The following is a 27348-nucleotide window of genomic DNA, read 5'->3' on the forward strand; positions in this document are numbered from 1 at the left end:
TGGGCTCCCTCCCCCAGCCCTGCCCGCCCTCGTTTGGAGAATGACCCCCTCACCTGGCCGCCTGGTGCTCACTGGTCCCAGTTGCACTGCCATTTCCCCAGTGGTGAGCAGATCACCACCTCCAGACCCGCCCCTGCTTCTCCCCGCAGCGCAGGGCACAAATGCAGATGTTGTTTGGGTGATCACGCTTTTCCCTCTAGACCCTGAGCTCTCTGAAGGCCAGGGCCGCGTCTGCCCTCACCTCTCTGGAGCCTGCCACAGAGTGCGTTCAGCACGTCCTTTCAGAGTAGATCCTTGACCTTTCTCCACTGTTAACTTCAAATTTATTTTTCTGAGTTTATTTATTTATTTTGTGAGAGTAGGGGAGGGGCTGAGGGAGGGGGAGAAAGAGAATCCTAAGCAGGCTCTGCACTGTCAGCAAAGGGCATGTCGTGGGGCTAGATCTCATGAACCGTGAGATCGTGACCTGAGCCAAAGCCAAGCGTCAGACGCTTAACTGATAGAGCCACAAGGCGCCCCCAAATTTCTAATTTTGTACAAATCTGCCTACTTTGACCCATTTTCTTCTACCTACTTGTAACTAGTTGCCACAGAAGACTTAAGGCTTTAATTTCTGCATCTTTCTGGAGAGCTGGAGTCGGTTAGCTGAGACACAAAGTTGCACAGCTGGGGGAGGAGACGGCCCGGCAGGAGTGGGGGTCTCCTGTGGGGGTAGTTTGTCTGTGGCGATTTGAGCATAGGTCATTTCTCTATATCCTGTGGTCACTGCTTCGTGATGATATACTGAATTGAGTAACTTAATGATACTTTTATCAACTGTTACACTATTTTTGTATAAGTGCTGAAATGTACAAATTATTTAATGCTCTTTTTACTATCAATTTTGTGTGTACATGCAAAATGCCATAATGCACCTAATTAAACTATTTTAGTTACTGCTAGTTTAGCCTCTAAATATAAGTTTACCTTGATTTTTGCGAGACTAAACTTGTGATTTACTTTTGGATAAAACAGACTCATCACAAGTGCTTCTTGTCTTAATTGTTCCCGTGTGCTTTCCTTATGATTGAAAATGCAACACTTTAGTATTTCTCTTCTCAACATATATGCAAAACAACCCCATCTCCATGTTTTCTGAGACGCAAAGTCCGTATTTGAAAAATCAAAATCAGTTAATGATGGCATCTTTTAATAAAAGATCTTACTGTCTTGATTTAAATGCTTTGACAGTATAGGCTCATTTTTGAAAGGTTTTGAGGGGAGGCCTTTGTTTTGTTGGGGGTTATGTGTACTACACCTGTGACTGGGTCTGTCCCCTCCCCAGCTCTCTCCACCTCCCGGAGCTTAGAATCCTAGTGTACACAGCTGAGTTAATCATGGTAGATCATAATCAAGTCGAGCTCTGAGAGTCATTAAGATCTCAGTCATGTTTCAAAGAATAAGAATTCTAACTTAAGGATAAAGCATGATCAGGTAACATACAGAGTGACAGAGTGACACACAGATACACAATAATGGCAACTTGAACATTTCCAGAGTGGAGGAGAAGAGGTTAAGTGGGTAGCATTTAAGTAGCAAAAGCAGACAGCGCACGTTGATCTGGACCCCATGCAGAAGGCCGTGAGACCGGCTGCTCCAGCTGGCCTGCCTTCTGCGGGTCGCTCCAGGTCCTCGGATCTCACACCAGTGAGGCGACCTGGTGGGTTACGTGTTCTGGCTAGGTAGCTCTAATGTCATTATTGGAAATGAATTTGACACAGGGTGGTACTAATGCGTTTGTTGTGGTTGGACCTAAATGAAAATTTGGGTCCCAGGGAAATGTATCTGCAATGCTAATTGAGAAGAAGAAACAGACATGAGTTATAGTGATGTCAGAATAAGTAGGAGCCTGCTACTGAAGGGATGTAAGGTACAGGAGAAGTGGAAACACACTGAATTGGACTGTGTGAGCCGGGTTTGGCTACGGGTAGTTAGTGTATAAACTAGAAACACAACAGAGAAGACTGGATGTGCACACACGCATGTGTGTTAGAGGGTCGTAATCGAGGCCCGACAAATTGAGTTTTAGACCATTGTTACCTAGAAAGGGGACATACAAGTTGTTCTGACTTATAGGCGGACTAACTCACAGCTGTTCAAGGCTGTCGAATTGCGTGTGGAGTGGCACTAATTACGGTTATGGGAAGGGTGAGGTTTCTGAAGAGAACGTACTGCCGTAAAATACAGAATCTTGAAGGATTCCTCAATTAAACGTGACGAGTCAGTCACATGCTTAACTCACCTGGTTCATATTACACGTGCAATTACATGTTCCTTTTCTTTTTCCATTTTAAGGATTAGGTGAAAGTGGAAAAAAATTTTAAAAACAATGATAGAGACTGAGTGAGAGGCATATCTTAGAAATGAGGATTGTTAGAGACAAGTTGTAAAGTTAGGCAGGATGAGGGCTAGGAAGATGTTTCATTGGACACGACACTTGGTAATCTTCAGTGGGGGTGGGAAGGGCACCAGAGTGTAATGTGTGGACAGTGACACAGAAGGTCAGAAAATGGAAAGGGGAAATTTCGAGAAGATTGAGATAGAGTAATGTGAAGTCACCCTCACTGAAGGTTAAGTGAAGTAGCTTTTCAATGATTACCATGATTCATGCCTGGAAAGAGATTATTTTTATAAACTCTTACGACCAGGTTGAGTTGGTTTGGTAGATTTGATAGAAAAAGAGACCACTTCTTAATTAAAATAATAATAAAGGAGCAATCCTTGCATTTTTGTGTCCTTGAACAAGTTGTTTAACTTCTCCATCTTTGTGTCTTTGTGGCTACGTTTCCTAAGGTTGTTAAGAGGATCAGGGAGTTAATACTTGGAAAGCTTTCCGAACATTGCTTGGCATATAACCAAGTGCTAAAAAAGCTATTATTATGACAGGTTTCAGTATAGCCATGTTGTGTTTAAGATAGTGCTGACAAACGGATCACATTCTCATTACCAATAAAGAAGCTTTTGTTTATGCTAATTACATGAAAGACATTTGACATTTTTCAATGAAATCTCATATCCCATAATGGAACCTGTTTTTCACTGAAGTTGAAAATAGAGGTGACATTCTACTTTGATTAAAAGCAGACGTATTATTCCTTAATCTTATCCCGGGCATGGACATAGATAAACTGGGACACTGTCACTGTGGAGTTCTGAGCCATTGGGCCCACCTCTGCCATTTAGAAGAATAAGCCCTAACTTGGAAGTCCTGGAGACAGAATTCTGCAGACCTGCTGGTGCTCAGCCTCCGTCTCCTGAGGAGGCTCTGCACGCTCCAGGGTTGCAGTCAGAGGGTCTGGTTCTGGCGATGGGGCACGTGCAGTGTGAAACATGGGGCGAGGCGCTGCTTGGGTCTTCTTTCTTCTGAAGGTCCGGCAGCGTGATGGTTAGTTCTCTGTCATTCTACCAGTTGGGCCAGGAATTCGCCAGCTCTCTCCCATTGTTTCCATCTGTCCGATTGGTCGTTGATGTGGACGTGGAGCTCCTGGTGGTGGTCTGGCTGTTGCAGCAAAGGCCTTGCACTCATTATTTCAGAGCATGTCTGAATTGGGAGGAGGATTTTGAAGGCACAGAAAACTGCTCGGATAAGGACAGTTGGCTAATTCCCAAATCGTTCAAAATAATAGAAGGTCCTAATCAAGGTTGGAGTTACATGCTTGAGAGGTAGGGTCTTATTAAGGTTTGCTTGTTGGCTGTTCGGAGAGAAGACGGTCAGGCATTTGAAGCTTGTGAATAAGGCAGGATAGGAGTTAAAAATGTGTATAGAGGCTAAAACTACAAGCCAGTAATGAAAATTAGGCCCCAAACAGAATGCAAGTGTTTTTAACAATAATCATCCATTTGATAATGGTAGATGAAATATTGCTTATTCCAAATAATTTTAGGACAAGCACCAATTTAGGAAACATTGATTTTTTTTTTTTTTTTTTTTTTTTTTTTTTTTTTGGTAGCAACAGGAGCAAGAGTAAAATGTAAGGAACCGTTTGTAAATTTTGAATGAAGAAGAGAAAGACTATTTGATAAAATGTGCTAGCATTTGCTGGGAGAGTCATTCCGTTTGTGGAGCTAATATGCACTGAGTAGTTTACTGTATACCAGGCCCTGCTGAGCCCCACGGGCACGGTGTCCACGGCAGTACAGGACACCCTCACGTCACACAAAACGTAATTGAGTCTCACCTGACAGGGAGCAAAGGGAAGCTTCTAGCAGGTTGTAAAGTTATGCGCTCAGACTCCAAAGCACATGCCATTCTCAGTATACCGTGATGAAGTAAACAGAAGTGCTGGACCGTATTTGCAAAATATAACCAAAGGTCATTCTGTATGCAATGTTTTAGTTGAATGTTGAACTAAAAATCCTACTCTTAAATAGTGCTAGAAAATTTTTCTTTAGAAATGTTATTTATAAATAAGCTGCTTTTTAAGATTATTTACAAGTAATACGCAAACTGAAGTGTTGTTTTCTTCTTTAAAGATGTTTTTTCACGGATGCCACTCATGAATGGCCTTATTGGACCCAATCCTCACCTCCCACATAATTCTTTACCTCCTGGAAGTGGATTGGGAACCTTCCCTACTGTAGCCCAGTCTCCTTACACTGATACCAGGTATTAACAGTCTTCATTTTCCATGGAAACTTAAATACTAATTTTTGTTACCTAAGTGTCCGTCTGTTTTAAGTCGTCATGCACTATATGAGTGTATGTTACGGATATCGAGATCTTTGCAGAAGATTATCTAACATTTTAGTTATTGTGTAACAGGAGGTTTTAATGAAATTGTACTTGCCCATAGGCTTTTGAAGGGAATTTAATATTTGTAAGTAAAATGATTTATTATTTGCCAGGGATAAAAATCCAGCATTTAACCCGATGGCAAGTGACCCTAACAGCTCTTGGACATCGTCAGCTCCCGCAGTGGAAGGAGAGAACGACACGATGTCAAACGCCCAGAGGAGCACCCTGAAGTGGGAGAAGGAGGAGGCGCTGGGCGAGATGGCCACGGTGGCTCCGGTTCTCTACACAAACATCAACTTCCCCAGCCTGAAGGAGGAGTTCCCTGGTAATGCGGACGTAGTGTTGCTCTCTGTCTCCAGCTTTCGTGACTGTGTAACGTCTGCTTGGTGTTTGCTTTTGTGACTACTAGTAGAAAGTCTACGTGTCATGACTGTATACAGTGAGAAGATTCCACGATAACCTAGAAACATCGTGGTATTTTCTTAGTCCTAGACCCTGTATCCATTTGTGTATTTCCCGGAAGTTCATTTCAACTAATGAAATAAGTTGTCCAGTTTTTAGTAGTCTTTGTAAATATGGACCTCGATGTTGTGTTCTGTGTGTAATTCTACAAAAATTCCTAGGACAGAAGCTTATCATTTAATCAAAAATACCCAACCAAGCTAACTCAGTACTACTATTTCCCCTTCTCCACACCTGTCCAGCCTGTTTGAAACAATCGGACCGTTTAATGGTGCCATTTTTGAAAATTCTGATTAACCAGAGGATGAACTGTCCGGATAAGTGGAATGTCATTTACAGAATATTTGTAAGCAAGTGTTGCTGTGACCTTGAGTTCAGGCTGTGAGACGTGTTGGGGGAGAAGGTTGCTAACACTCTGCCTTCGGGTAGTTTTCCTGCTGTCAGCATGGGGCTCTCTTAAGTTCCTAGCAGGCTCTCCGGAAGGGGATTTTCTTGCAGATAGCATCTTTTAGGGGCGTCTTTATGGCACTTTATTCATTATGTATAGAAGTAAATGGTGCCTTATCCAACAACAACAATAAAAATCAGTTGTTTAGAGCATGGTTGTCTGTTAAAGGAATATGCCTACTCTTCAAGTACTATTTGATCACACTTTTATTTACTTTTATTTGCTGCTTATAGATGAGCGTATCTGGTTCTGTTAAGTCACTTTGTGTCAGTGTAAATTATCCTTAGATCAGAGCTATGATTTTTAAAAGTTACTTTCTTTAATGCTTTAATAATTTTATCACATAATTCTAGAATCTCCTGAAATATCATGTTAAGGCTGTTGGTATGTCACCTGATTTCCATTTTCATTGGGTGTGGTTTTTTGTTTTGTTTTTGAAGCTTTTTAAAAATGCCATTTCTACATTTCTCACTGTTGATTTCACCCATCCTTCCTTGTGTTTACTGCTTGAAATGATGGGGTTTCCATTCCTGTGGCGCAGGAATGCTGGTGAGGATCTTATTTATAATTAGGATTACTTCCTTTTGGTAGACTTTCCTGGAGGAGAGATGGTTTACAAAACTTTTAGCTTTGGCTCTTGAAGCATCTTACATGGTTGAAGGAATTCATTATATTTGGCTTGACGTTATCCTGGCTGCTTAGCCCCTTCAGTTAAAAAAAAAACCAAAAACAACTCCCGTACTTTATAAGTGAGATTCTTAATTAAGGCTATATTCAGCAAATCCTCATTTGGCCTACTGTGTGCCTGGAACTTTGTGCCATCAAAGAATTACTCACTCCCGGACACACAGTCAGAGTAAGTTGAATTGTCAGCACCACGTGGCGCTGCGTCCTGACCACAGCTCCGTGAACTTGTGCACCGTGCTTTTCTGTTGCAGACTGGGCCACCAGAGTGAAGCAGATTGCCAAGCTGTGGAGAAAAGCGAGCTCGCAGGAGAGAGCGCCTTACGTGGTATTTACGGAACCTCCCATGTGTCCCGTTGTGAAACACAACACCCAAACCTTGCTTGTGCTGTCTTAGGTTAACCAAGATTTCCTGTCGCAGAAAACACGTATTAATACGTGTACAACCGATACAGAGCTTTGTTTTCATAGTGATTTCCTATTCTGTCTTAGATAGGATGTGGAGTTTTCATCCCCTGGTTGATAGAACCCGGTTATTGAAGATTGAAACCAGTTATTTTAGGAGCATGTTTAATTCATTTCACTTTAAAATTCTTTTATCTCTTCGAAAGAGTACTCCTGGTTGAGGCTGCCTGGGTGTGCCTCAGTCTCTTCCTCCGTCGTCTCTTTCTGTGTTAGGTCTCCTTCAGGACACACAGTCTTTACGAAAACTTCTAGACACCTTTAAGGAGCTTTTGAAACATGAGCTTTGCAAGGGATTGTTAGGATATCGTTTAATTTGTTTTTTATAGTTTATTTTTGAGACACAGACAGAGCATGTGTGGGGGAAGAGCAGAGAGAGAGGGAGACACAGAATCCAAAACAGGCTCCAGGCTCTGAGCTGCCAACGCAGAACCTGATGTGGGGCTCGAATCCATGAACCGCAAGATCATGACCTGAACCGAAGTCGGACTGAGCCACCCTGGTGCCCCAGGATATTCTATAAGATTCACGGTCTGATGGTGAATTGTTTTCTCCCAAAGAGCCAAATTAAGTTTGTCGACCGGATCCAAATCCTTGCATTTTAAAAGCATATTAAATGGTCATTATTATTTTAAAAAATATATCCAGTTACCTTCCAACTTGACTCAGTGGACATATTGTCGATGATAATGATTGAATAAAGCAAAACCATTTTTTGATGTGTTGCGAACAATCTGTGTTTTTGCTTGAGTGTGGTAAGGTGGCGACAGTGTAGTTTTAGTGTCCGTCAGTTCTGTTCTTCAGTGCTAAACTCCGAATTCCAGAGTTTAGATTTGGAGATTGATCTGACATTTTCCTTTTCTCTAAATTGAGAGAGATGTTAATTTTTCCAGTTTTGAAGGGTCTCTGAAGGTGTAAGGGTTGAAAATACTAGATTGCATCTGGGTTCTCTAGCCTGGCTCAGCTGGAGAGATGGCAGCCTGGCCTCCACGGAGGTGACATGCATAAGAAATGGGAGAAGATGGGGTGGCGTCCAGATGCTTTCTGGGCACAAGCATCTGGAAGCTCTTGAAGGATTCTGTTTCCATTCATTTCAGCTGTTTAACCCAACTTTTTCTTATAAAGTTCATCATAGTTTTATTTCTTGATACATATTAACGTATTGCTGGGAGATAAACTATCTTCTCCTTTTTTCAAAGCAAAAAGCCAGAGATAACAGAGCTGCCTTACGCATTAATAAAGTACAGATGTCAAATGATCCTCTGAAGAGGCAGCATCAGCAAGACAGCATCGATCCTGGCTCTCGCATTGATTCGGACCTTTTTAAAGATCCATTAAAGCAGAGAGAATCAGAACATGAACAGGAATGGAAATTTAGACAGGTATGTGGTTTTTAAAATAATGTGCTTTTAGATTTTTTTTATATTTTGAGAGGAGAATAATTTATGTCATTATTTCAGAACATAGTTCTATTGGAATATAAAAATGTGATTAAAAGTTGACTTGCCTTTGGGGCGTCTGGGTGGCTCAGTTGGTTAAGTATCTGACTCTTGATTTTTGGCTCAGGTCACGATCTAACGGATTGTGGACTCAAGCCCTGTGTTGGGCTCTGTGCTGATATCGTGGAGCCTGAATGAGATTCTCTCTCTCTCTGTCTCTGTCTCTCTCTCCTTCTCTCTTTCTCTCTCACTGGCTTTTTCTCTCTCTTAAAAATAAACGTTAAGAAAATACTTAACCTTTCTCAGTAAACTGTATCTAAGGTGATTTGGGAAGTTCATTAGAATGTTATAATCAGCATATTGCCCCAGGCATAGTACTCTACATGGGTACTCTACATGGATAATAATCTCTCTTCTTTAGGAATTTATAATCTAATGTGAGCGCAGTCTAGTAACTGATGGCATCAAACAAACTAATTTTCTCTTGCCTTTTTCCTCCCGTGACAGTTACATTCTTCCTTAACCCTGTGATTGCCTTTTCTCTCCTGTCCGGCAGCAAATGCGTCAGAAGAGCAAGCAGCAGGCGAAGATCGAAGCCACGCAGAAGCTGGAGCAGGTCAAGAACGAGCAGCAGCAGCAGCAGCAGCAGCAGCAGCAGCAGCAGCAGCAGCAACAGTTCGGTGCTCAGCCCCTCGGGGCCCCGTCTGGCTCAGACACGCCGAGTAGTGGCATCCAGAGCCCCCTGACCCCCCAGCCCGGCAACGGAAACGTGTCTCCTGCACAGTCATTCCATAAAGACCTGTTTACAAAGCAGCTCCCCGGCACCCCCTCGTCCGCGTCCTCAGATGATGTGTTTGTAAAGCCGCAAGCCCCTCCCCCCGCCGCAGCCCCGGCCCGCGGTCCTGCCCAGGAGAGCCTGGCTCCGCCTCCCACTTGTCAGCCTCCTTTACCGCCGGTGTTCGCGCCTGGGTCCTCTCACTCCCGGCCACCGTCTCCCGTGGATCCGTACGCGAAAATGGTTGGTACTCCAAGACCGCCTCCTGGGGGCCACGGCTTTTCCCGAAGAAATTCTGCTGTCCTGGTGGAAAACTGCACTCCTCTGCCTTCGGTCCCTAGGCCCGCTCAAGTGGGTGAGGCCGCAGCAGGTAGGCCGTCCCCAGTCAGAGACTTAGGTCCCTCCTCCACAGCAAATAGTGACCCCTATGCAAAGCCTCCAGACACACCTAGACCCATGATGACCGATCCGTTTCCCAAACCCTTGGGCCTCCCCCGCTCTCCTCTAGTTTCTGAACAGACTGCAAAAGGCCCTCTGGCAGCTGGCACCAATGATCACTTTAGTAAACCGTCTCCTAGGGCAGATGTGTTTCAAAGACCGCGGATACCCGACCCATATGCACGACCCTTGTTGACACCCGCACCTCTTGACAGTGGTCCTGGACCTTTTAAGACTCCGATGCAGCCCCCTCTGTCTTCCCAGGATCCTTATGGATCAGTGTCACAGGCACCCCGGCGATTGTCTGTGGACCCTTACGAAAGGCCTGCTTTGACACCGAGACCTTTAGATAACTTTTCTCACAGCCAGTCAAGTGATCCGTATGGCCAGCCTCCCCTAACCCCCCATCCGGCAATGAATGACTCTTTTGCCCATCCTTCAAGGGCTTTTTCCCAGCCTGGAACCCTGTCAAGGCCAACATCTCAGGACCCATATTCCCAACCCCCAGGAACTCCACGACCTGTTGTAGACTCTTACCCCCAGCCCTCAGGAACATCTCGCTCCAATCCAGACCCCTACTCTCAGCCTCCTGGAACTCCCCGGCCCGCCACGGTAGACCCTTACGGTCAGCAGCCGCCAACCCCGAGGCCGTCTACGCAAGCAGACTTGTTCGTTCCACCTGCCTCTAGTCAGAGGCATTCAGATCCATATGCTCATCCTCCTGGAACACCAAGACCTTACTCTCAGCCACCAGCAGCGCCCAGGCCACGGATTTCAGAGGCTTTTACGAGGTCCTCAGTGACACGACCAGTCCTCATGCCAAATCAGGATCCTTTCCTGCAAGCAGCACAAAATCGAGGAGCAGCTGTATCTGGTCCATTGATAAGGCCACCTGATCCCTGTTCCCAAACTCCTAGGCCGCCTGTACCTAGTCTCTCAGAATCCTTTAACCGAGTTTCCCCGTCTGCTACTCGGGATGCCTACGATCAGCCTTCAGTGACTCCAAGATCTCAGTCGGACTCTTTTGGAACAGGTCAAGTTGCTCATGAGATTGTTGATCAGTCAAGGCCTGGATCAGAGGGGAGCTTCAGTGCACCCTCAAACTCTCCAATGAGTTCTCAAAGCCAACAGTTTTCCAGCGTCTCCCACCTTCCTGGACCTGTACCAACTTCAGGGGTCACTGATACACAGAATACCATAAATATGTCACAAGCAGATACAGAGAAGTTGAGACAGGTAAAAACACGTTGTGTCTTCACAGGTGTTTTAAATGTCTTATTTTGGAAAGAACGCTGAGTAAATTCTACACAGGTGTTAAAGTTTTATCTTTTTATTCTGTGGAATTTGTCATACTGCAAAGAAGAAAAATGAGATTGGTAAAATAGTAATACAATTGAATTTGATTTATTCTGCATCTGAGTTTTGATCATCATGAATTTGTCCAAAAATTTGAATTTTTAACCTTCATGACTCTTAAATGTGAAAGCTTTCAATTTTGCGATACTTGGGTGGCAAGGAATAGTACCCAAATAATGACTTTGTTTTTAAAACACCAGTTATACTTAAGTATAACTTATAGTTAAGTATAACTAGTGTTTTATCAAATACTTTGAAACATTGAGACATTTTAAGCATTTTCATAGTCACAGTTGGGAAGTATTAAGACTTAAGCCATCCCTTCGTTACCAGAAATCCCAGGGATTTTCGTTTCTTTCCATCCAGCGGCAGAAGTTACGGGAGATCATCCTCCAGCAGCAGCAGCAGAAGAAGATGGCGGGTCGGCAGGAGAAGGGATCCCAGGACGCCACGGCGGGGCCTCTTCCGGCACCTCTGCAGCACTGGCAGCCCGACGGCGCGGGCCCGGCTTTTGCTAGGCCTCCGCCCCCCTATCCCGGGAGCATCAGGTCTCCGGTTGTCCCTCCTCTGGGACCTAGATACGCAGTTTTCCCAAAAGATCCACGTGGACCCTATCCTCCCGATGTTCCTGGGATGGGGATGAGACCTCATGGATTTAGGTAATGCTTTTAATTTCACACCAGATTTGAATTGTTAGATGGAAATAGACGAATGAAGTGACTCTTAACGACGTCTTTACTCCTTCTATTTTGCGATTCCTTCGAGGTATAATCAATGTTATTTTCCACTAATGAGAAGTCGTGGATTTTTATTTTCTTAACCTCTGGGAACTCTACAGACTCTCAAAGCTGTCCCTCTAAGTATTGACTGAATTAGGGGTATGTTACGGCCACACTCATGTAGTTTGTTTGTCACGCCAGTCAGACTTCTAAAGTGTCACTACCACATTCTGCAAAAGCCTCCTGGGGTGTGAGGGGTATTGTCCTGTCTCCAGATTTTCCATTTTTACTTATTTTGTAAATAATTGTGGCAGTTTCCAAATTGATGGGATGTTTTCCTTTAGGAACTCTTTTCTAGAGAGGGTTGTAAAATTAGTATTGTTTTTCTCTCTGTCTGAAGTGGCTGAGAGAAAGTTTGGAGCCCAACATGTTACAGCAGAGTTCCTTAGGCTGTGCCTGTGTTGTTTTGTCCTGTGTGGTTCTTAGTCTGATACCGACCTCCGTGTTACAGTCTTATCCTTATGTTCCTTTTTTTCTTCCTCAGTTATAACTTAGGCCTATTGCTCTGTTTTATATTTACTTCTAAATTGCCTTTAGTACTTTCTAGAGAGAGGTACAGTATAAATAATAAAAATAGTCCTAGGGGCCTCTGGGTCGCTCCGTCGGTTGAGTGTCCGACTTCGGCTTAGGTCATGATCTCATGGTTTTTGAGTTTGAGCCCCACGTGGTGCTCTGTGCTGACAGCTCGGAGCCTGTGCCTGCTTCGATTCTGTGTCTCCCTCTCTCTGCTCCTTCCCTGCTCATGCTCTGTCTCTCTCTCCTTCAAAAATAAACATTAACAAAAAATAGTCCTATAATTTATTCATCTACTAAGTTTTTACACATTATATCTATCATTCTTTATCTCTTAATGCCTCCTGCGGCGGTTCCTTTCAAGCAAATAGATGAGTCTGTCCAGTCATGATGCCTATGCCTTTGTCTTCTCAAGGACAGAAGGCCTACAAACCTTCCAGCATCTCCCCAAGTCAGCCTCCTCCTCGCAGCCTTCATAAATATAGAAAAAAGGAAGAGACTCTTATTTAACTTCCGGTAGTGTTAGGCTTGTTTCTAAACAGTTGATTTCATCTCTTTGGTAGCAGTTTGCTTATGTTGTCTTAGATCATATGCCTTTAGAGCTCAGATATGGTGTAGGTTATAAGGTACTTAGCAAGAATTACTGGTGTATAGATACTTTATAAGTGCTTTCTAATGGTGACAGTTCTGTTTTGCTAAGTTGTTGTATTTGGAAGCATTAATCTTGTATTTGGTTTTAATCTAGAGTTCTTCCTTTTTAACCTAACTGTGCATTCAACATGACAGTTAATAGTAGCAATTCTTCTTCTACTTCTACTTCTTCTAATTTATTTTTTCTTTTTTAAAGATTTGGATTTCCAGGAGGTAGCCATGGTGCCCTGTCAGGTCAGGAGCGCTTCCTTGTACCTCCTCAACAAATCCAGGGGTCTGGAGTTCCTCCCCAGCTCAGAAGATCAGTATCTGTAGACATGCCGAGGCCTTTAAATAACTCACAGATGAATAATCCAGTTGGCCTTCCGCAGCACTTTCCACCACAGAGTCTACCAGTTCAACAGCACAACATCCTGGGTCAAGCGTTCATTGAACTGAGGCACAGGGCGCCTGACGGAAGGCCGAGACTGGCCTTCGCTGCTTCTCCCGCTGGTGTCCTAGAGGCACCTTCTCATCCAAGACATGGGAGCTTTATTCCCCGGCCAGACTTTCCAGGCCCTAGACACCCAGAGCCCTTGAGGCGACCTTCTCAAGGTCTGCCAACTCAGCTACCTTTGCATCCAAACGTGGAACAAGGGCCACCATCTCAGCAAGACCAGAGTCATCCTGTCCCTTCATCTTCTTTGGTCATGAGGTCCCTGAGTCACCCATTGGGCGGTGACTTTTCGGAGGCCTCTTTGTCAGCATCTACACCTGCTGAGACAACATCGGATAATTTGCAGGTAACCACCCAATCTTCAGATGGTCTTGAAGAAAAGCTTGATACTGATGACCCGTCTGTAAAGGAGCTAGATGTCAAAGACCTGGAGGGGGTTGAAGTCAAAGACTTGGATGATGAAGATCTTGAAAATTTAAATCTAGACACAGAGGACGGCAAGGGAGATGAATTGGATACTTTAGGTAATTTGGAAGCTAATGACCCCAACCTGGATGACCTCTTAAGGTCAGGAGAATTTGATATCATTGCATACACAGATCCAGAACTTGATCTAGGAGATAAGAAAAGCATGTTTAATGAGGAATTAGACCTTAACGTTCCCATCGATGATAAGATAGATAATCCGTGTGTATCTGTTGAACCAAAAAACAAGGAGCAAGAAGACAAAACTGTGGTTCCTTCTGATCAACATTCTCCCTGGAAAAAGCCCACGGGCAACGGTGAGATAAAAACGGAAGTGCTGTCTCCGGATTCTAAAGCGGAGGCCAGATGTGACAGCGAGAAAAACAGCGAGGGTAAAGACAGCGCCGGCACCCCCAGCTCACAGGCTTCGGCTCACACAGATGGCGCTGACGGGGACAAGGCTGCTCTGCAGGCCTGTGACGCGGACCTGCCCGAGAAGAGAACGCGAGAGGCTGCCGGCCCCGCTCAGCTGCCAGCCGAGGGCGTGATGAGCTCGTGCGGCATAACGGCGTCGACGCCGGTTCTCTCGAGTTTACTTGCTAATGAGAAATCTGACAGTTCCGACGTTAGGCCACTAGGCTCTCCACCACCAACGCTGGCCGCCTCCCCATCTGGTCACGCGTCAGGTTTGCCGCCGCCTCTGCTGACACCGCCTGGGCACGTTGCGGATAGTGCCGTGAACTCTAACGTGCCAGCGGCCTCTAGGGTAACCCGCACTCTTCCTCAGGGTGTGCAGGTCAACCCGGGCTTCATCCAGGGCCAGTCAACAGCGAACCACGGTTTTGGGGCCGGAAACCCTGCAAACCAAGCCGTGCCTCTCACGAGCCCGTCAGGTCCCGGCGGCCTGTGCGGACCGCAGCAGCTGGTGGCCCCTCCAGCGCTGGCCCAGCAGAGCCGGGAGCGGCCCCTCCTGCTGGAGGAGCAGCCTCTGCTCCTGCAGGACCTTCTGGACCAGGAGAGGCAAGAGCAGCAGCAGCAGAGACAGATGCAGGCCATGATCCGCCAGCGGTCAGAGCCGTTCTTCCCGAACATCGGTAGGCGTCCCCTGGGGTGCTGGGGCCCTGACTCTGGGCAGCAGGGTGGCATGCGGTTCGCTCCCGGGAGGTCGCGGTTAACGTCACATGTGGGCCAGAGCAACGAGGGCCATAGTTTTGTTCCTCATGCAGCTTTAAAAGGAGAGCAATTAAGTTTTAGATTCCTGCCAGGAATCAGGAGATTCAAAGCGCTGGGTTTCAGACCTTCTCCGTTCTTTTACTTAGGATATTGCTGAACAGAAATGAGAGTCGTCTTCTTGATCCCCTCTCACCATTATTACCATGTGTCTTCAGAGTCCTTGAAAGATGAGTTTAAAGGAATTATGGTAGAGATAAACTTCCTACTGTCTTTGGTGTGTGATTAACGCTTGGCAAAGCTTTGTCATGTAAAGCTCTTTGACTTATTTCCAATTACCTTATTAATTTGGAAAAACCCAAAAACCATAAAATAGCATAGAAATGCAGTAAAAATATCTGAGTGCCTCTAATAGTAAGAATTTGTAGTCGAAGCACACATGTCAAAGGAATGCTTTCTTCCAACCAATAAAATTGACGTTCGGTCCTGCAGACCTTACTGACTGTATCACATTGAAAGGGGGTGCATTTCTTTTTCATTTATATGCAGACAGGCTGCCTTTTCAGTTGTCCGTCCTTATTGCAAAGTGTCCCCTCAGGAGACAGATACGGTTCATTTTTAAAAGTGATGACTAGTTAGTGGGACTCAGTACTGGAAATAAACGCGGTTTATCGTTCGCGGTGCCGCGTTGCTAAGGAAGCCGATCGGACTGGCGCTGCAGACGTCTGGGTGGGAAGGAGCCGCCCTGCTCTGGATGCTGGCCATCACCCCCTTACACGTGGCAGGCTCCCTGTTCTGATTTTTTGCACAACTGAGGTATTGGAGCATTATCCAGTTATGGATCACTGAGATGGGATCAAATTCAGGATAAGGTTATTACCATTTCATGAGTCCTTACCTAGTACAAAAAGCTGTAATAATGATCATAATAAGGAGTAAGAGTCTATAAATTACATGATGTCTTTGATAGTTACATTATCTCTTAGTGTTACTTGAACCAAGTAGTGTGCAATAAGTAACTTTAAAATATTTCTTCTTTAGATTTTGATGCAATTACAGATCCTATAATGAAAGCCAAAATGGTGGCCCTTAAAGGCATAAATAAAGTAATGGCACAAAACAACATGGGCATGCCGCCCATGGTCATGAACAGGTAGGTGACGACGTTTTTCATTGTTACTGTGCATCAAGGAGTACATGAATCGTTACTAGTTCCTAGACAGAGCGTATAGTAACGTAAAACTCTAGGAATGAACGATAGATACTTACATTGGTCGCACTGTCAGCTGGATGTGATCAAGTGTAAATTCTCTAGGAACGTAAGGATTTAACTTCCATTAGTTTTATGGAAAACCTAATAAAACATCAGAATGGTTGGAAGGTTGACTTAATCAGGAAATCAGTGTATTTAAGTGTGTGTTCTTTTAAGTACCTTCAGTTAATCTAAGTAAAAGCTGCTTGGGACAGAGAGTCTTAAATTGATGAAGACGAGAAGATAAGAAAATAGAGATTAAGCTGTTCTGTTGAGAAAAGAAGATAGTTTACTTAAGTCTGTGAGTATATTTTATTCCGTCCAACGAACAATGCAGAGAAAAATGTGGGACATTTCAGTAAAGATCCTGAGTGGTTAAGGCAACTGTGAATTCATTTCTAAAAGAAAATGTTCCCAAACTGAATTTGAATCAGAAAAAAAGAAGTCAAGGGGGCAGTTGAAAGTTGGTGGTTAGAGAATTTGTCTTTTCACTGTTGGCAGATTAATAGAAACTCTGCATTAAAGAAGACTGTAAGAGTTGTTAGACTCTGGATTTCTGTACTTAGCGTATTTATGCCCCACCAGGTGGATTACATAACCACTGAGCAGTCTTCCTTAAGTTTTGATCATGGACCACCATCATAAATATGTGGTAGTTTTTTTAAAAAGTGAAGATTACACTTTTTAAAATTCAATTACCTGCATGCCTCCTGAATCAGATCTAAGAAGGGTGCGGGTGTGTGTGTCTGTTTTTGGTGAGCACCACGCCCTACCCCCGCCTGCACTGCGGCCGGGACTCTGTCGGTAGAGTAGGCATGGAGCCCCCATTCAGCTTACTTACCGTGGTGAGGGCCTTTTTTAAATAAAAGATTATGGGTGATTAAGGAATTGAGTATAAGATCTACGTGAATTTAAGATTAACATGTTCTTTCAGGTAAATTGGGAATCCTTAAAGGAACAGTTCTTTTCTGTTGTTGAGACCCTGGGAATTCACATTGTTGAGGTCAAAGAACAAAGTAGATTTTGATGACTTCCATTATTGTGCAGCATCTGTTACCACACTTTCTCTAACACAGATGTTTTTAACTCTTTTGTTATGACCATTTTTGACATTCTAGTGAAGCCTTTGAATTATTTAACGTTTTTATGCACAACCAAAAACGTTGTATTACAAGGAAATCAATTGTATTTGAAATATAGTTACTTAAGTTTAAAGTTATGGTTTACACACTTCTTAATGCATTAACAAATTTAGCAATAGGTCTAGTAACTACCATAATTTTAAGGTATGTAATGATAAGCCTAAATGACCAATTAGGTATGTGCAGCAACTTTTATTATGAAAATAATGTGAATTTTATTGGTGATAAAATCATAGTACTGCTAATAAGAGTGTAGTTTCCTGCCTGTATCAAAATAGAAGGAAATGCTAAATCTCATTTGGCTCTCAGTGTAAAATAGGGACCTCACGAACAAAAAAATAGCAAGAGCCTCAGAATTAGACCCGTCATCTCTCAGCATGGTACCTCTGCCAGTGGGAGTCTGTTAGGTGTGAGGATGTTGTTTGCTCTTCTCCTGAGTGCCTTGAAGACAGGGTGTTGACGGTCCCTCCGTCACCCAGAGCGCTGTTGACTGAGGTCGACAGACAGTGAGTAATGATCTGGATCTGGAGATCATCCAGATCGGAGCTGTAATGGGGACAGGGAGGTGACAGGCAAATCAAAACCCTGAGTAAAAATTTCAAAAAGCGTATGTTCTAAATTGTAATAGTACATAAGTACTAATGTACAATATTTGATATATAATTTGGATATTATGCGTATATTAAAGCACTCTACAGGAAGTGTTTTCATTAAAGCAGTAATGTTTTTGTGAAGTTTTTATAGCTCTAATTAGAATAGGTCACATTTTGCCAAACATTTTTAGCCCTGTGAGATCTGTGCTTGGTCAGTGACAAATTTTTGATTTGCTTTAACATTAGACATGGAAATGTGCAAAAAAAAAAATGTATGAAACTTTAAGTTTGAGACACATCTTTTGGTTTTGGGATACGAAATAGGCTACAAGTTTTTTTTATTGCAGAATAATTATGACTTCCAGTATCATATTAGTCTTAGGTGTACAGTACAGTGATTGGGTACATTTATTATGAATGGTTACCAGGGTAAACTCAGTTCCCATCTGTCACTGTACAGAGTGTCACAGTGCTCCTGTGTTCCCTGTGCCTTACACTACCTCCCTCTTCCTTACTTAGTTTACTAGAAGATTGTACCTCTGAGTCGCTTTCACCTCTTTGGTGCATCGCCCCCCTCCGGGCAGTAATTGGAACAAGAAATAATTTTCTAAGAATTGATGTGACCAGTGCCATCACTACAAGTTTTATCCAGAAGACTTGAATTAATTTTATTTTAAGGCCCAGTGAGGCCTGCAGTAGAGAGTGAAGCCCCCGGGGCAAGCTGGCTGGCTTCTTGCCGCAGCCTCTTGGTCGTTGTGGTAGAAGTTGTATGATCTCTGAATCTTCCTTTCATTGGAGGTGAAGCCGGGGCAGAAGGCGGCCGCTCCTCAGGGCTGCAAGGGGAGGACAGCATGTGGCCTCTCCTGCGGAGCGGGGCCTTGCGGCCAGGCTTCGATGCCATTGTGCGCTCTCCCTGGAGGAGAACGTTAAGCACTTGAAGACAATTTTCAGAAAAGTAAAAACAAAAGGATTTGCATCCTAAGTGCTCCTCATTTTGATACCCAGCACTTCCTTCCCCCAGGTTCCCCTTCATGGGCCCGTCGGTGGCTGCAGCGCAGACCGGGGAAGGCCAGAGTCTCCTCCCGCAGGCCATGACGCAGGTACTGCCGCTCGCGACCGGTCCGCGTAGACGCAGCGCTTCCCTGGGCTTCTCGCCAAACCCCACTCTCTCAGTCGGGCCGCTTTTAGAGTGTACTAGAAACCTTCCAGCACCGCCAGAAATGTATTATCTGGCTCAGCAGAAATAAAGACATTTTGTTACTTTTTAAGGCAAAGACAAATTGAGGTTAAAAAATCGACAGTTTCTGAAAAGGACCTATATATTTAAGAGTTAGGAGGTCACCTGGAGAGAAACCAAATGCGTAGGGTTGGGGGCTTTGCTTTTATTTACTTAACGCCACAAAAACATTTTCATGTCCTGCATCTTGGGATGCATCCATGACAGTTAAAATGTGAAACCATTATACACTAGAAAATAGTGATTATGATCATACTGCTTAGCCATAGGCACATTCTGCTATTTATTCCTTGGGATCACTTCGGATTTTTACATACTTTACATTCATAACAATCAGCTTTAAGTGGGATGTTTCCGTGTTTAGCGTCCAGCAGTGTCCAGAGGAGTAGAACTGTTCAGCATGAAATGAAGCATTTTCTTCAGTGACTTTTTTTCAAGTATCTTCCTGGGGGTAGAGGGGGGGTAGCTACCTACTACATACGTTTTGAAATGGTCTTTCTTGCCGTGACATTTGTACTTGAGAGTTACTAGGCTGGTAATTATATTCTCTTCATTATTGAAAGAAGAGAGAGGCACCACGTGATACAGTGGAAAAGCATAGACTTCATTGTAGAGTTAGACCCTCAGTTCCGCTGTGAATGTACTGTGCACCTCGGGCGAGTTCTTGAACCCCAGTTTTTGGACTGGTCAGATGTGACAGCACCTGCTTTGCAGGATAACACGGGTTCAGGAAGCTTTCTTTCTGGCTGCTCGTGACACTTAACAGTTGTGAGCTTGTCTGCAGCTGCCGTCCAACACAACTTGGAACCACTGAGGCCATGTGTTTTTCAGAGTTCATCTTATTTATCAGATTGTAGCCAGAGAATTGTTAAATTAATAACTGTTCAGTCTCCCTGGGAGTAATAAGGCATTTAATTAGAACCTCAGGCTACTCTTTTTAACTTGTGTGTATTTGTTTTATTATCTGCACATGTTAGAGACCGTGGCTTTTGGTTATGAATAACTTTGTGTTGCAGAGTGGCAGTTAGTAAATCTGGAACTCCAGTTTATGTCTTAATTGCAGAAAAAGCCGGGTAGATTTCATCAAAAAGTGGGATTCTATGTGGGTCTCTAGCTAAATACTAACAGTATTTCACATGCCCCGAGTATTATATTTCTGATGAATAATCCCATACCTCAAGCATAATTGTTTTCCAGCTAAAATCTAGGAAATAAAACACTTTGAGAGATACTTCTAAATTTTCAGAAATTAGGTTATCACCACAAAATTTATTCTAATTTTTACGAAGATCAAAGCTTTAAAGATGTCTTAGGAAACTAAAGGGGTTTTCCCCCTTCCATTTCTTTTTCTTTCTATTTCTTTTCTTTTTTTAAGTTTTTCCCCCTTTAACTGAAATGTGGAATAAACCTATTTGTAAATTTTACTTATTTTAGGATGGCAGTATAACACATCAGATTTCTAGGCCTAATCCTCCAAATTTTGGTCCAGGCTTTGTCAGTAAGTATAAATCTAATAAGTTATGTGTTCTCTGGGGATTGCTTGTTTGCGCTATTTTTGTGTTTTTCAAAAAAGAAAAAATGGAGTTAGTATAGGTGTGTTATTTTAAGTCTAAGTGCCCTCTTCCTTTATGAAACATCATTGCCCTATTAGGTATCTTTTCCTGAAGGCATGTATTTTCATTGCTTTTTATCTCTGTGCATGAAGAATTACAGCTAGAGATAAATATTTTAATACAGAAAAACCATCTTCCCCATTCTCTTCAATAACGTTGTTGCTGTTTTTGTGTATAGATTGGGCACTTTACAATCTGTAGAGTTAAACCACTTCTTGTTCTAATGACTGTCTCCCTAAGTGACAAGGACATGACATGGGAACCACAAAGGGAATATGCTTAGAAAAAAGCTGGGTTAGCAGCATGGTGTGAAGGTCAGGTTGCAGGACGCCATGCATCCTTCCTAGTTATCTTCAGGGGTCCCAAGGTGGTTCAGGATAGTATTTAAAGTTCTCCCCAAACTGAACCTTTCTGAAATCTTCAGACTGTTTAGCTAACTTTTTTTTCACCATTATTTTTCATTTTGCTCACCTCTGCTCTCCTGGTTCCAGAAACCAGAAAGGCTTTCCTTGCGGTAGGTCTCATTCTACCAGAAGCAGAACTTCTGAAATCTTGTGAAAAAGCCTGTTCTTGAAAAATGCCCTTCAAATTTAGTAGACTAGATATCAAGTTCATACGTGTACTGGAACTTCTGGGTTTAGGAACAAACCCAAAGTCTGACCTTTTGAAATTACCCCTGCATTAATCATAATTATAATTTGAATACATATTTGCATTAAAATCAAGTAAACTACTGTGACCAACTGGCTTTTTCTGGCTTTATTGTGCCCATTGGCTTTGGTTGGATTCTTATTGTATGACAATATTCTGTTTCATTGATGTAATTTTTCAGCTAATGTCCTTCTTAGAAATGTATTTATTCATTTCTTTGTCTTATAGTGAGTCAAAAAGGTATATTTTGAATCTTAGTGCCGTAAGATGACTTTTTTGTGTGTTTTTGGGATTTGGCATCAGTACGTAAAGTGCCCTTAAGGAATAGAGAAGGAACACAAAATGAAGAGAGTTAATTATTTGGGGAGATACTTATGACAGTCATAAAAGTAGACAAGAGTTTATTTGATTGATAATTATTCTGTACCTTTGCTTATTTATAGAAGTGTAAATTACAAAATTCATAAAAGTTACCAATGGTTTTAACCTAACAGATTTCCTTTATAAAATGAAGACTTCATGTTGCTCCTTTTGAAAGAGATTAGGTTCTCTTCCTCAAAGTTTAGGACATTTTTTCACTCTTAAGAAATAGGAAAAAACCTTATGAACTTGGGAAAATTGGCATGGGAAATGGTACCTAATCCATGCTCTGGACCTTAATAGTACATGTCTAACTTCATTTCTTTGAAACATTTAAAAAAAATGTCTTTAAAAAAACCCCAAAATATTTACATTCTGTAAAGTTGAGTTAATGCAGTGGACATATAACTTAACAGAGTTTGGCGTATGGGTTAGAGAATTTCATGCCTCAGTAGCAGAAGGTATTTCATTAGATAAAAATCTTCTGCTTTTCAAAGATTGGAGTTATAATATTTCTAAGTATGAGATTAACATGTGTCCTAAGACCTGCATTCTTTGGTTTCCTTGAATAAATACTCTTCTCAAGTCTCCTGCTTAATAGTTACATTATGGCCTGATACTTAGTATTATGTGTTCATACCACCACCTATTACACGATCATGGTGAAACTGCATTTCCTTACAAAGTGGATTTGTGTAACTTTTATATTGTTGGATCCTTTAGAAAGTTAACACAGATGAATTTTTCATTTTTTCTTTAGATGACTCACAACGTAAGCAGTATGAAGAATGGCTTCAGGAGACCCAGCAGCTTCTTCAGATGCAGCAGAAATATCTTGAAGAACAAATTGGCGCACACAGAAAATCTAAGAAGGCCCTTTCTGCAAAACAGCGTACTGCCAGGAAAGCAGGGCGGGAATTTCCAGAAGAGGATGCGGAACAACTCAAGCATGTTACGGAGCAGCAGAGCATGGTTCAGAAACAGCTAGAACAGGTAATTTGAAGCAGTCTGGTTGTTCTTTTTCATGGGACATTTTTATTATTTCTTAAATGTTTTGGTCTTACAATAGGTCAGTATATTTACGGAGTTAAAAGACTCATTCTTCAGTAACAACACCATTTTGCTCTTCCCTTCGATTGTAAAGCAGTTGTTTCTCAAAATGTTCATACTGAAATAGCTATACTTAGTAAAAATTTTAAACTTTTATTCAAATTAAAACAATAGTAGTGTTCAAAATGGGTTAAGAGCCCACTCCTAGTAATCACCCAAGTGAATTAAAAACTAGGGTGTACATGAAAATCTGCATACAAGTATTTATGGCAGCTCTGTTCATAGTCCCCCAAAACCGAGAGCACACACGTACCCTGTAGCGGTGGGGAGTTGGACAGAGTGCGGTGTGTCCACGTGCGGGAAGACTGCACGGCAGGAACGAACAAATTTGATACAAAAGAACCTGGGTGGATCTCAAGAGCCTTGTGCTGAGTGAAAGAAGCTAATCCTGGGAGATAACGTATGGATTCCATTTATAGAACGTTCCTGAAGTGATAGAATTAAGGATGGGGTGCTGGGTTTAGGGGTGTGGGAAAGAGAGTTTGACGACAAAGGGGTGGCCTGAGGGCATCTTCTAGGGTGACAGGACTCGTCTGTATCTTGATGGTGGTGACGGCTACACTGATCTCTGCGTGCGATAAAGTTCATAGAATTAATTGTATACCAAAAAAGTGAATTTTACATTACCAGTTTTAATTTTTTTAATAAAATTGAAAAGGAGAAAGGGAGGAGTTCAGAGTAGAGTGACTTAATAAAGTTCAGCGTGCTGTCTGTGTCGTGAACACTCTGGTAAACACCTTCACATACACTGTCTCGTTGAATCTTCTCTACGACTCTGAGGAGGCTACCGTTTTACACGGGAAGAGTCTGGTGAGTCCTCACAGAGGGGGGTGGCGTGTTGGCTCCTCACGGGTGATTGGGTTAGGGATTTGGGAGCCAGGTGTCTCCTGTCCAAGCTTTAACTGCCACAATAATGTCCCAACAGTACAGGGATTGTAATGTAATCCATGTTGTTTAGGATTAGGACAGTGCTCGAGTGAGGGGGGTTCTCTCGAAATTTACTCTGTGGGTCCATGTTTATTGCAAGGAAAATTCTTACAATGATAGGTATTTCTTATAAAGTCTTTTTAGCACTTTTATTGCCTTCTTGGTGTCTTTCTATAAATTCCTTATGATGAGGGTCTACCTTTTGCATATCCGTGGATCGAATCCTATTGAGAAGCTAATACTGTGCTTGGAAAGTGCAGCCCATCATCTGTTACTGTGCAGTTGCCAACAATCCGGTGGAATCTCGTTAAGATCAGCGGTTGCGGATAACTGGGTCTAAGAGTATTTTACAACGTCGTGGCGAGGTGTGGGTGACCCCCTTGCTACACTCCGGGTACTGCGCCAGGTACGGTTCGGGCGCTCTGCTTCACCAGGCTCGTGGTGCTTCCCCTGTTCTAGCAAGTCACTGGTCAGGACAGAAGAAATGAGCTAGCTGTGCGTCCACTGGAGACCCACCAAAGCCATTGTGTGCCGAGCACATGCTAGTCTGTCTGGGAAGCTGAAGAAAATTAGTTGAGAACATACAGGACTGCGGGGCTCTGTGCACTAGGCTACCGCGCGTCTAGCATGGGGCGGCTCCAGAGGGCGCGTGGCCCCGCTTCCCTCCCCCACTCCCCGAGCCAGGCGCCTCTGGGGACATGCTGACCTCTTCTCGCAGCGTCTGCACATGGGGATGGATTCACTGCCGCAAGTCAGTCATCGTATTAGGAGCCTGTTAGGAACCATTCAGAGTGTTCCCTCAGAGTTTTGGGTACTTTTTAGAAATATGTTATTCCTTACATTCAGAGTTTTACCAATCTAGTCTTTCTTAGTCTGGAAGGGAGGGATGGGTGTGGCATACCTGCTGTTATTTCACCTTGTTTTAATATCTTGTGAGATTATGTATACTCAAGAGATGAAATCCCATTTACTTGGTTAAAATTTTGCTTAAATCTTGGTTACTTTAACCTTGTGTGTTAATGTACCTTATAAGAGTTGTCAATTGGCTGATTCCTGTGTAGCCCTTGTTTATTGTCTTATCTTACTTTTTGATGTGTAACTTAAATAGTTTATGACTTTCTTAGTAAAATTTAAAAAATATTCAGAAAAACAGTTTGAATTTGTTTTTGGGGTATCGTACAGAAAGAAGCTTTACGGGAGACTTTAGGAAAATTGTATTGCTAAACAAATTGGCAGTCCTTAGTGCGGGTCCGTCTAACTGTCTGTGATGTTTGCCACTGCCAAAGCTAATTACTTTTGCTTCTGTGAGATCTGCCTGCCGTACATATAGGGCCCCCCGGCCCCCAAGTCATGATTTGGCCTGATACCTGTGGTATAAATGAAGGAGTAAGCCTAGCTTCATTCTTCCAGATCCGTAAACAGCAGAAGGAGCACGCCGAGCTGATAGAAGATTATCGGATCAAGCAGCAGCAGCAGCAGCAGCAGCAGCAGCAGCAGCAGCAGTGTGCGATGGCCCCGCCCCCCATCATGCCAGGCGTCCAGCCCCAGCCTCCCCTCGTTCCGGGGGCCGCCCCGCCTGCCCTGAGCCAGCCCGGCTTCCCCATGGGGCCTCCGCAGCTGCAGCACCAGCAGCACCCAGGGGTGATTTCCGGTCACGCCAACCCAGCCCGAATGCCCAGTTTACCGGGGTGGCAGCCCGCCGGTGCTCCTGCCCACCTGCCCCTCAACTCTGCTAGGGTCCAGCCTCCGGTTGCCCAGTTACCAATAAGAACTTGCACGCCGGCTCCAGGGACGGTGTCTGGTGCAAGTCCACAGGGTGGACCGCCCCCGCGCGTGGAATTTGATGACAATAACCCCTTCAGTGAAAGTTTCCAGGAGCGAGAGCGGAAGGAACGTTTACGAGAGCAGCAGGAGAGACAGCGGATCCAGCTCATGCAAGAGGTGGACAGACAGAGGGCTCTGCAGCAGGGCGTGGGCGTGCAGCCACATGGCCCCATGCGGCCCCAGCTCCCCTTCTACAGCTCCGACCTGCCCTGCGACTTTCCCCAGCCTCCCCGGCCCCTTCAGCAGTCTCCGCAGCACCAACAGCAAATGGGGCAGGGCTCCCAGCAGCAGAGTATACAGCAGGGGTCTATTAATTCCCCTCCCACCCAAACGTTCCTGCAAACCAGTGAGCGAAGGCAGGTAGGGCCTCCTTCATTTGTTCCTGACTCACCCTCAATTCCTGGTGGAGGCCCCAATTTCCATTCTGTCAAGCAGGTACATGGAGGTCTTTCCGGGGCCAGCTTCCAGCAGTCCCCAGTGAGGGCTCCCTTTACCCCCGCGACACCTGCAGTTGGCAGTAGCAGTGTCCCGTGTGGCCAAGACCCCGCTGCCACCCACGGACAGAGTTTCCCCGGATCAGCCCAGTCGCTGATTCAGTTGTATTCTGACATAATCCCAGAAGAGAAGGGGAAGAAGAAAAGAACCAGAAAGAAGAAGAAAGACGACGACGTGGACTCTACCAAGGCGCCGTCCACCCCCCACTCCGATATAACCGCTCCCCCGACCCCCAGTGTCTCAGAAACTACCTCCACGCCCACCGTGAACACGCCCGGCGAGCCTCCGCAGCCAGGAGAGCCCGAGCTGGCGGAGCCCGGCTGCCCACCGGCTCCCAGCACGGCCGCCGGCCAGCTGTGTGCAGAGTTCGAGAACCGGCCGCCCCGTGGTGACCTAGCGCCCGGAACTCCGAGCCACCAGGCTTACTCGGAGGCTGAGGCCGAGAAGCGCTCCGTGGAGACACCTGCCTCAGCTGAGGAGGTGAAGTTGGAGACCGCCGAGCGCCCCCAGGGCCCCGGCCACGACGGGCCTGACCTGGAGGAGCGGGCCGGAAACCAGGCCGAGGACGGCGCAGGGGCTGGTCCTGTGTCCTCGGGGCAGAGCCCGCCCCATCCTGCAGGGGCCGCTGCCGCCAAAGCCGATTCAGGCAACGAACTTCTGAAACACCTGCTGAAGAATAAAAAGACATCTTCCCTCTTAAGTCAAAAACCTGAAGGCAGCTTTTGTTCCGAAGAGGAGTGTACGAAGGACAAAGTGGTGGAGAGGCCGAGCCCGGTCCCCGGATCGGTAAGTGTGCTCTGTGAAGACTCCCACGCGCTTGTCCCCCTTCCGTTTTACGTGACGGTCACAGCAGATTGGGGCCATCCACTGTATTAATTTCAACGTGGTTTTGCAACTTCCTTCTCTAAGAGGACAAATTTCAGTTTTGTTTCTACCTCTGTGGAGCCCGTGTTTTGACTCACACCCTTAAACTATTATAAGTAATAATTTCCTCTTTTTAAAAAATCAGACCTGTACCAATGCACTTCATGTGTAACTCGTGCCTGATTATTACCACCTTGAGTTTCGAACTAAAGGGAAAAGTGGATGTCTGCGTATATCTTTATTACAAATAAGCATGCAATATCTGTTAACTTTTTTGAAATACAGAGGACCACTCCTGTGCCCCGGGCATCCATTGTGTTACAGTGTAGTAGCACTTGATGTCACACAAATGGAATCTTCACAGAGATACTGTTTTATCTTTATAGTTTCCCACGTATCCATATCCTGCCCCTTTTAAGCTACAAAAC

The 27348-nt window shown here is 44.3% G+C and overlaps 1 protein-coding gene across 1 annotated transcript in view; it reads left to right on the forward strand.

Moving 5' to 3' along the window:
• KMT2C (lysine methyltransferase 2C) overlaps positions 1–27348 on the forward strand; it is a 217376-nt gene that overhangs the window by 166047 nt on the left and 23981 nt on the right. The window contains exons 33-45 of the mRNA XM_029954361.1: positions 18–103; positions 4513–4645; positions 4885–5099; positions 6623–6696; positions 8030–8212; positions 8826–10718; positions 11205–11497; positions 12978–14776; positions 15894–16005; positions 18861–18939; positions 20511–20574; positions 22461–22693; positions 25148–26842. Of these exons, the coding sequence (XP_029810221.1) occupies positions 18–103; positions 4513–4645; positions 4885–5099; positions 6623–6696; positions 8030–8212; positions 8826–10718; positions 11205–11497; positions 12978–14776; positions 15894–16005; positions 18861–18939; positions 20511–20574; positions 22461–22693; positions 25148–26842 (6859 nt within the window). The remainder of the gene's footprint in view (positions 1–17; positions 104–4512; positions 4646–4884; positions 5100–6622; positions 6697–8029; positions 8213–8825; positions 10719–11204; positions 11498–12977; positions 14777–15893; positions 16006–18860; positions 18940–20510; positions 20575–22460; positions 22694–25147; positions 26843–27348) is intronic.

Source organism: Suricata suricatta, chromosome 2 (assembly GCF_006229205.1).
Source record: "Suricata suricatta isolate VVHF042 chromosome 2, meerkat_22Aug2017_6uvM2_HiC, whole genome shotgun sequence".
Taxonomy (NCBI): domain Eukaryota; kingdom Metazoa; phylum Chordata; class Mammalia; order Carnivora; family Herpestidae; genus Suricata; species Suricata suricatta.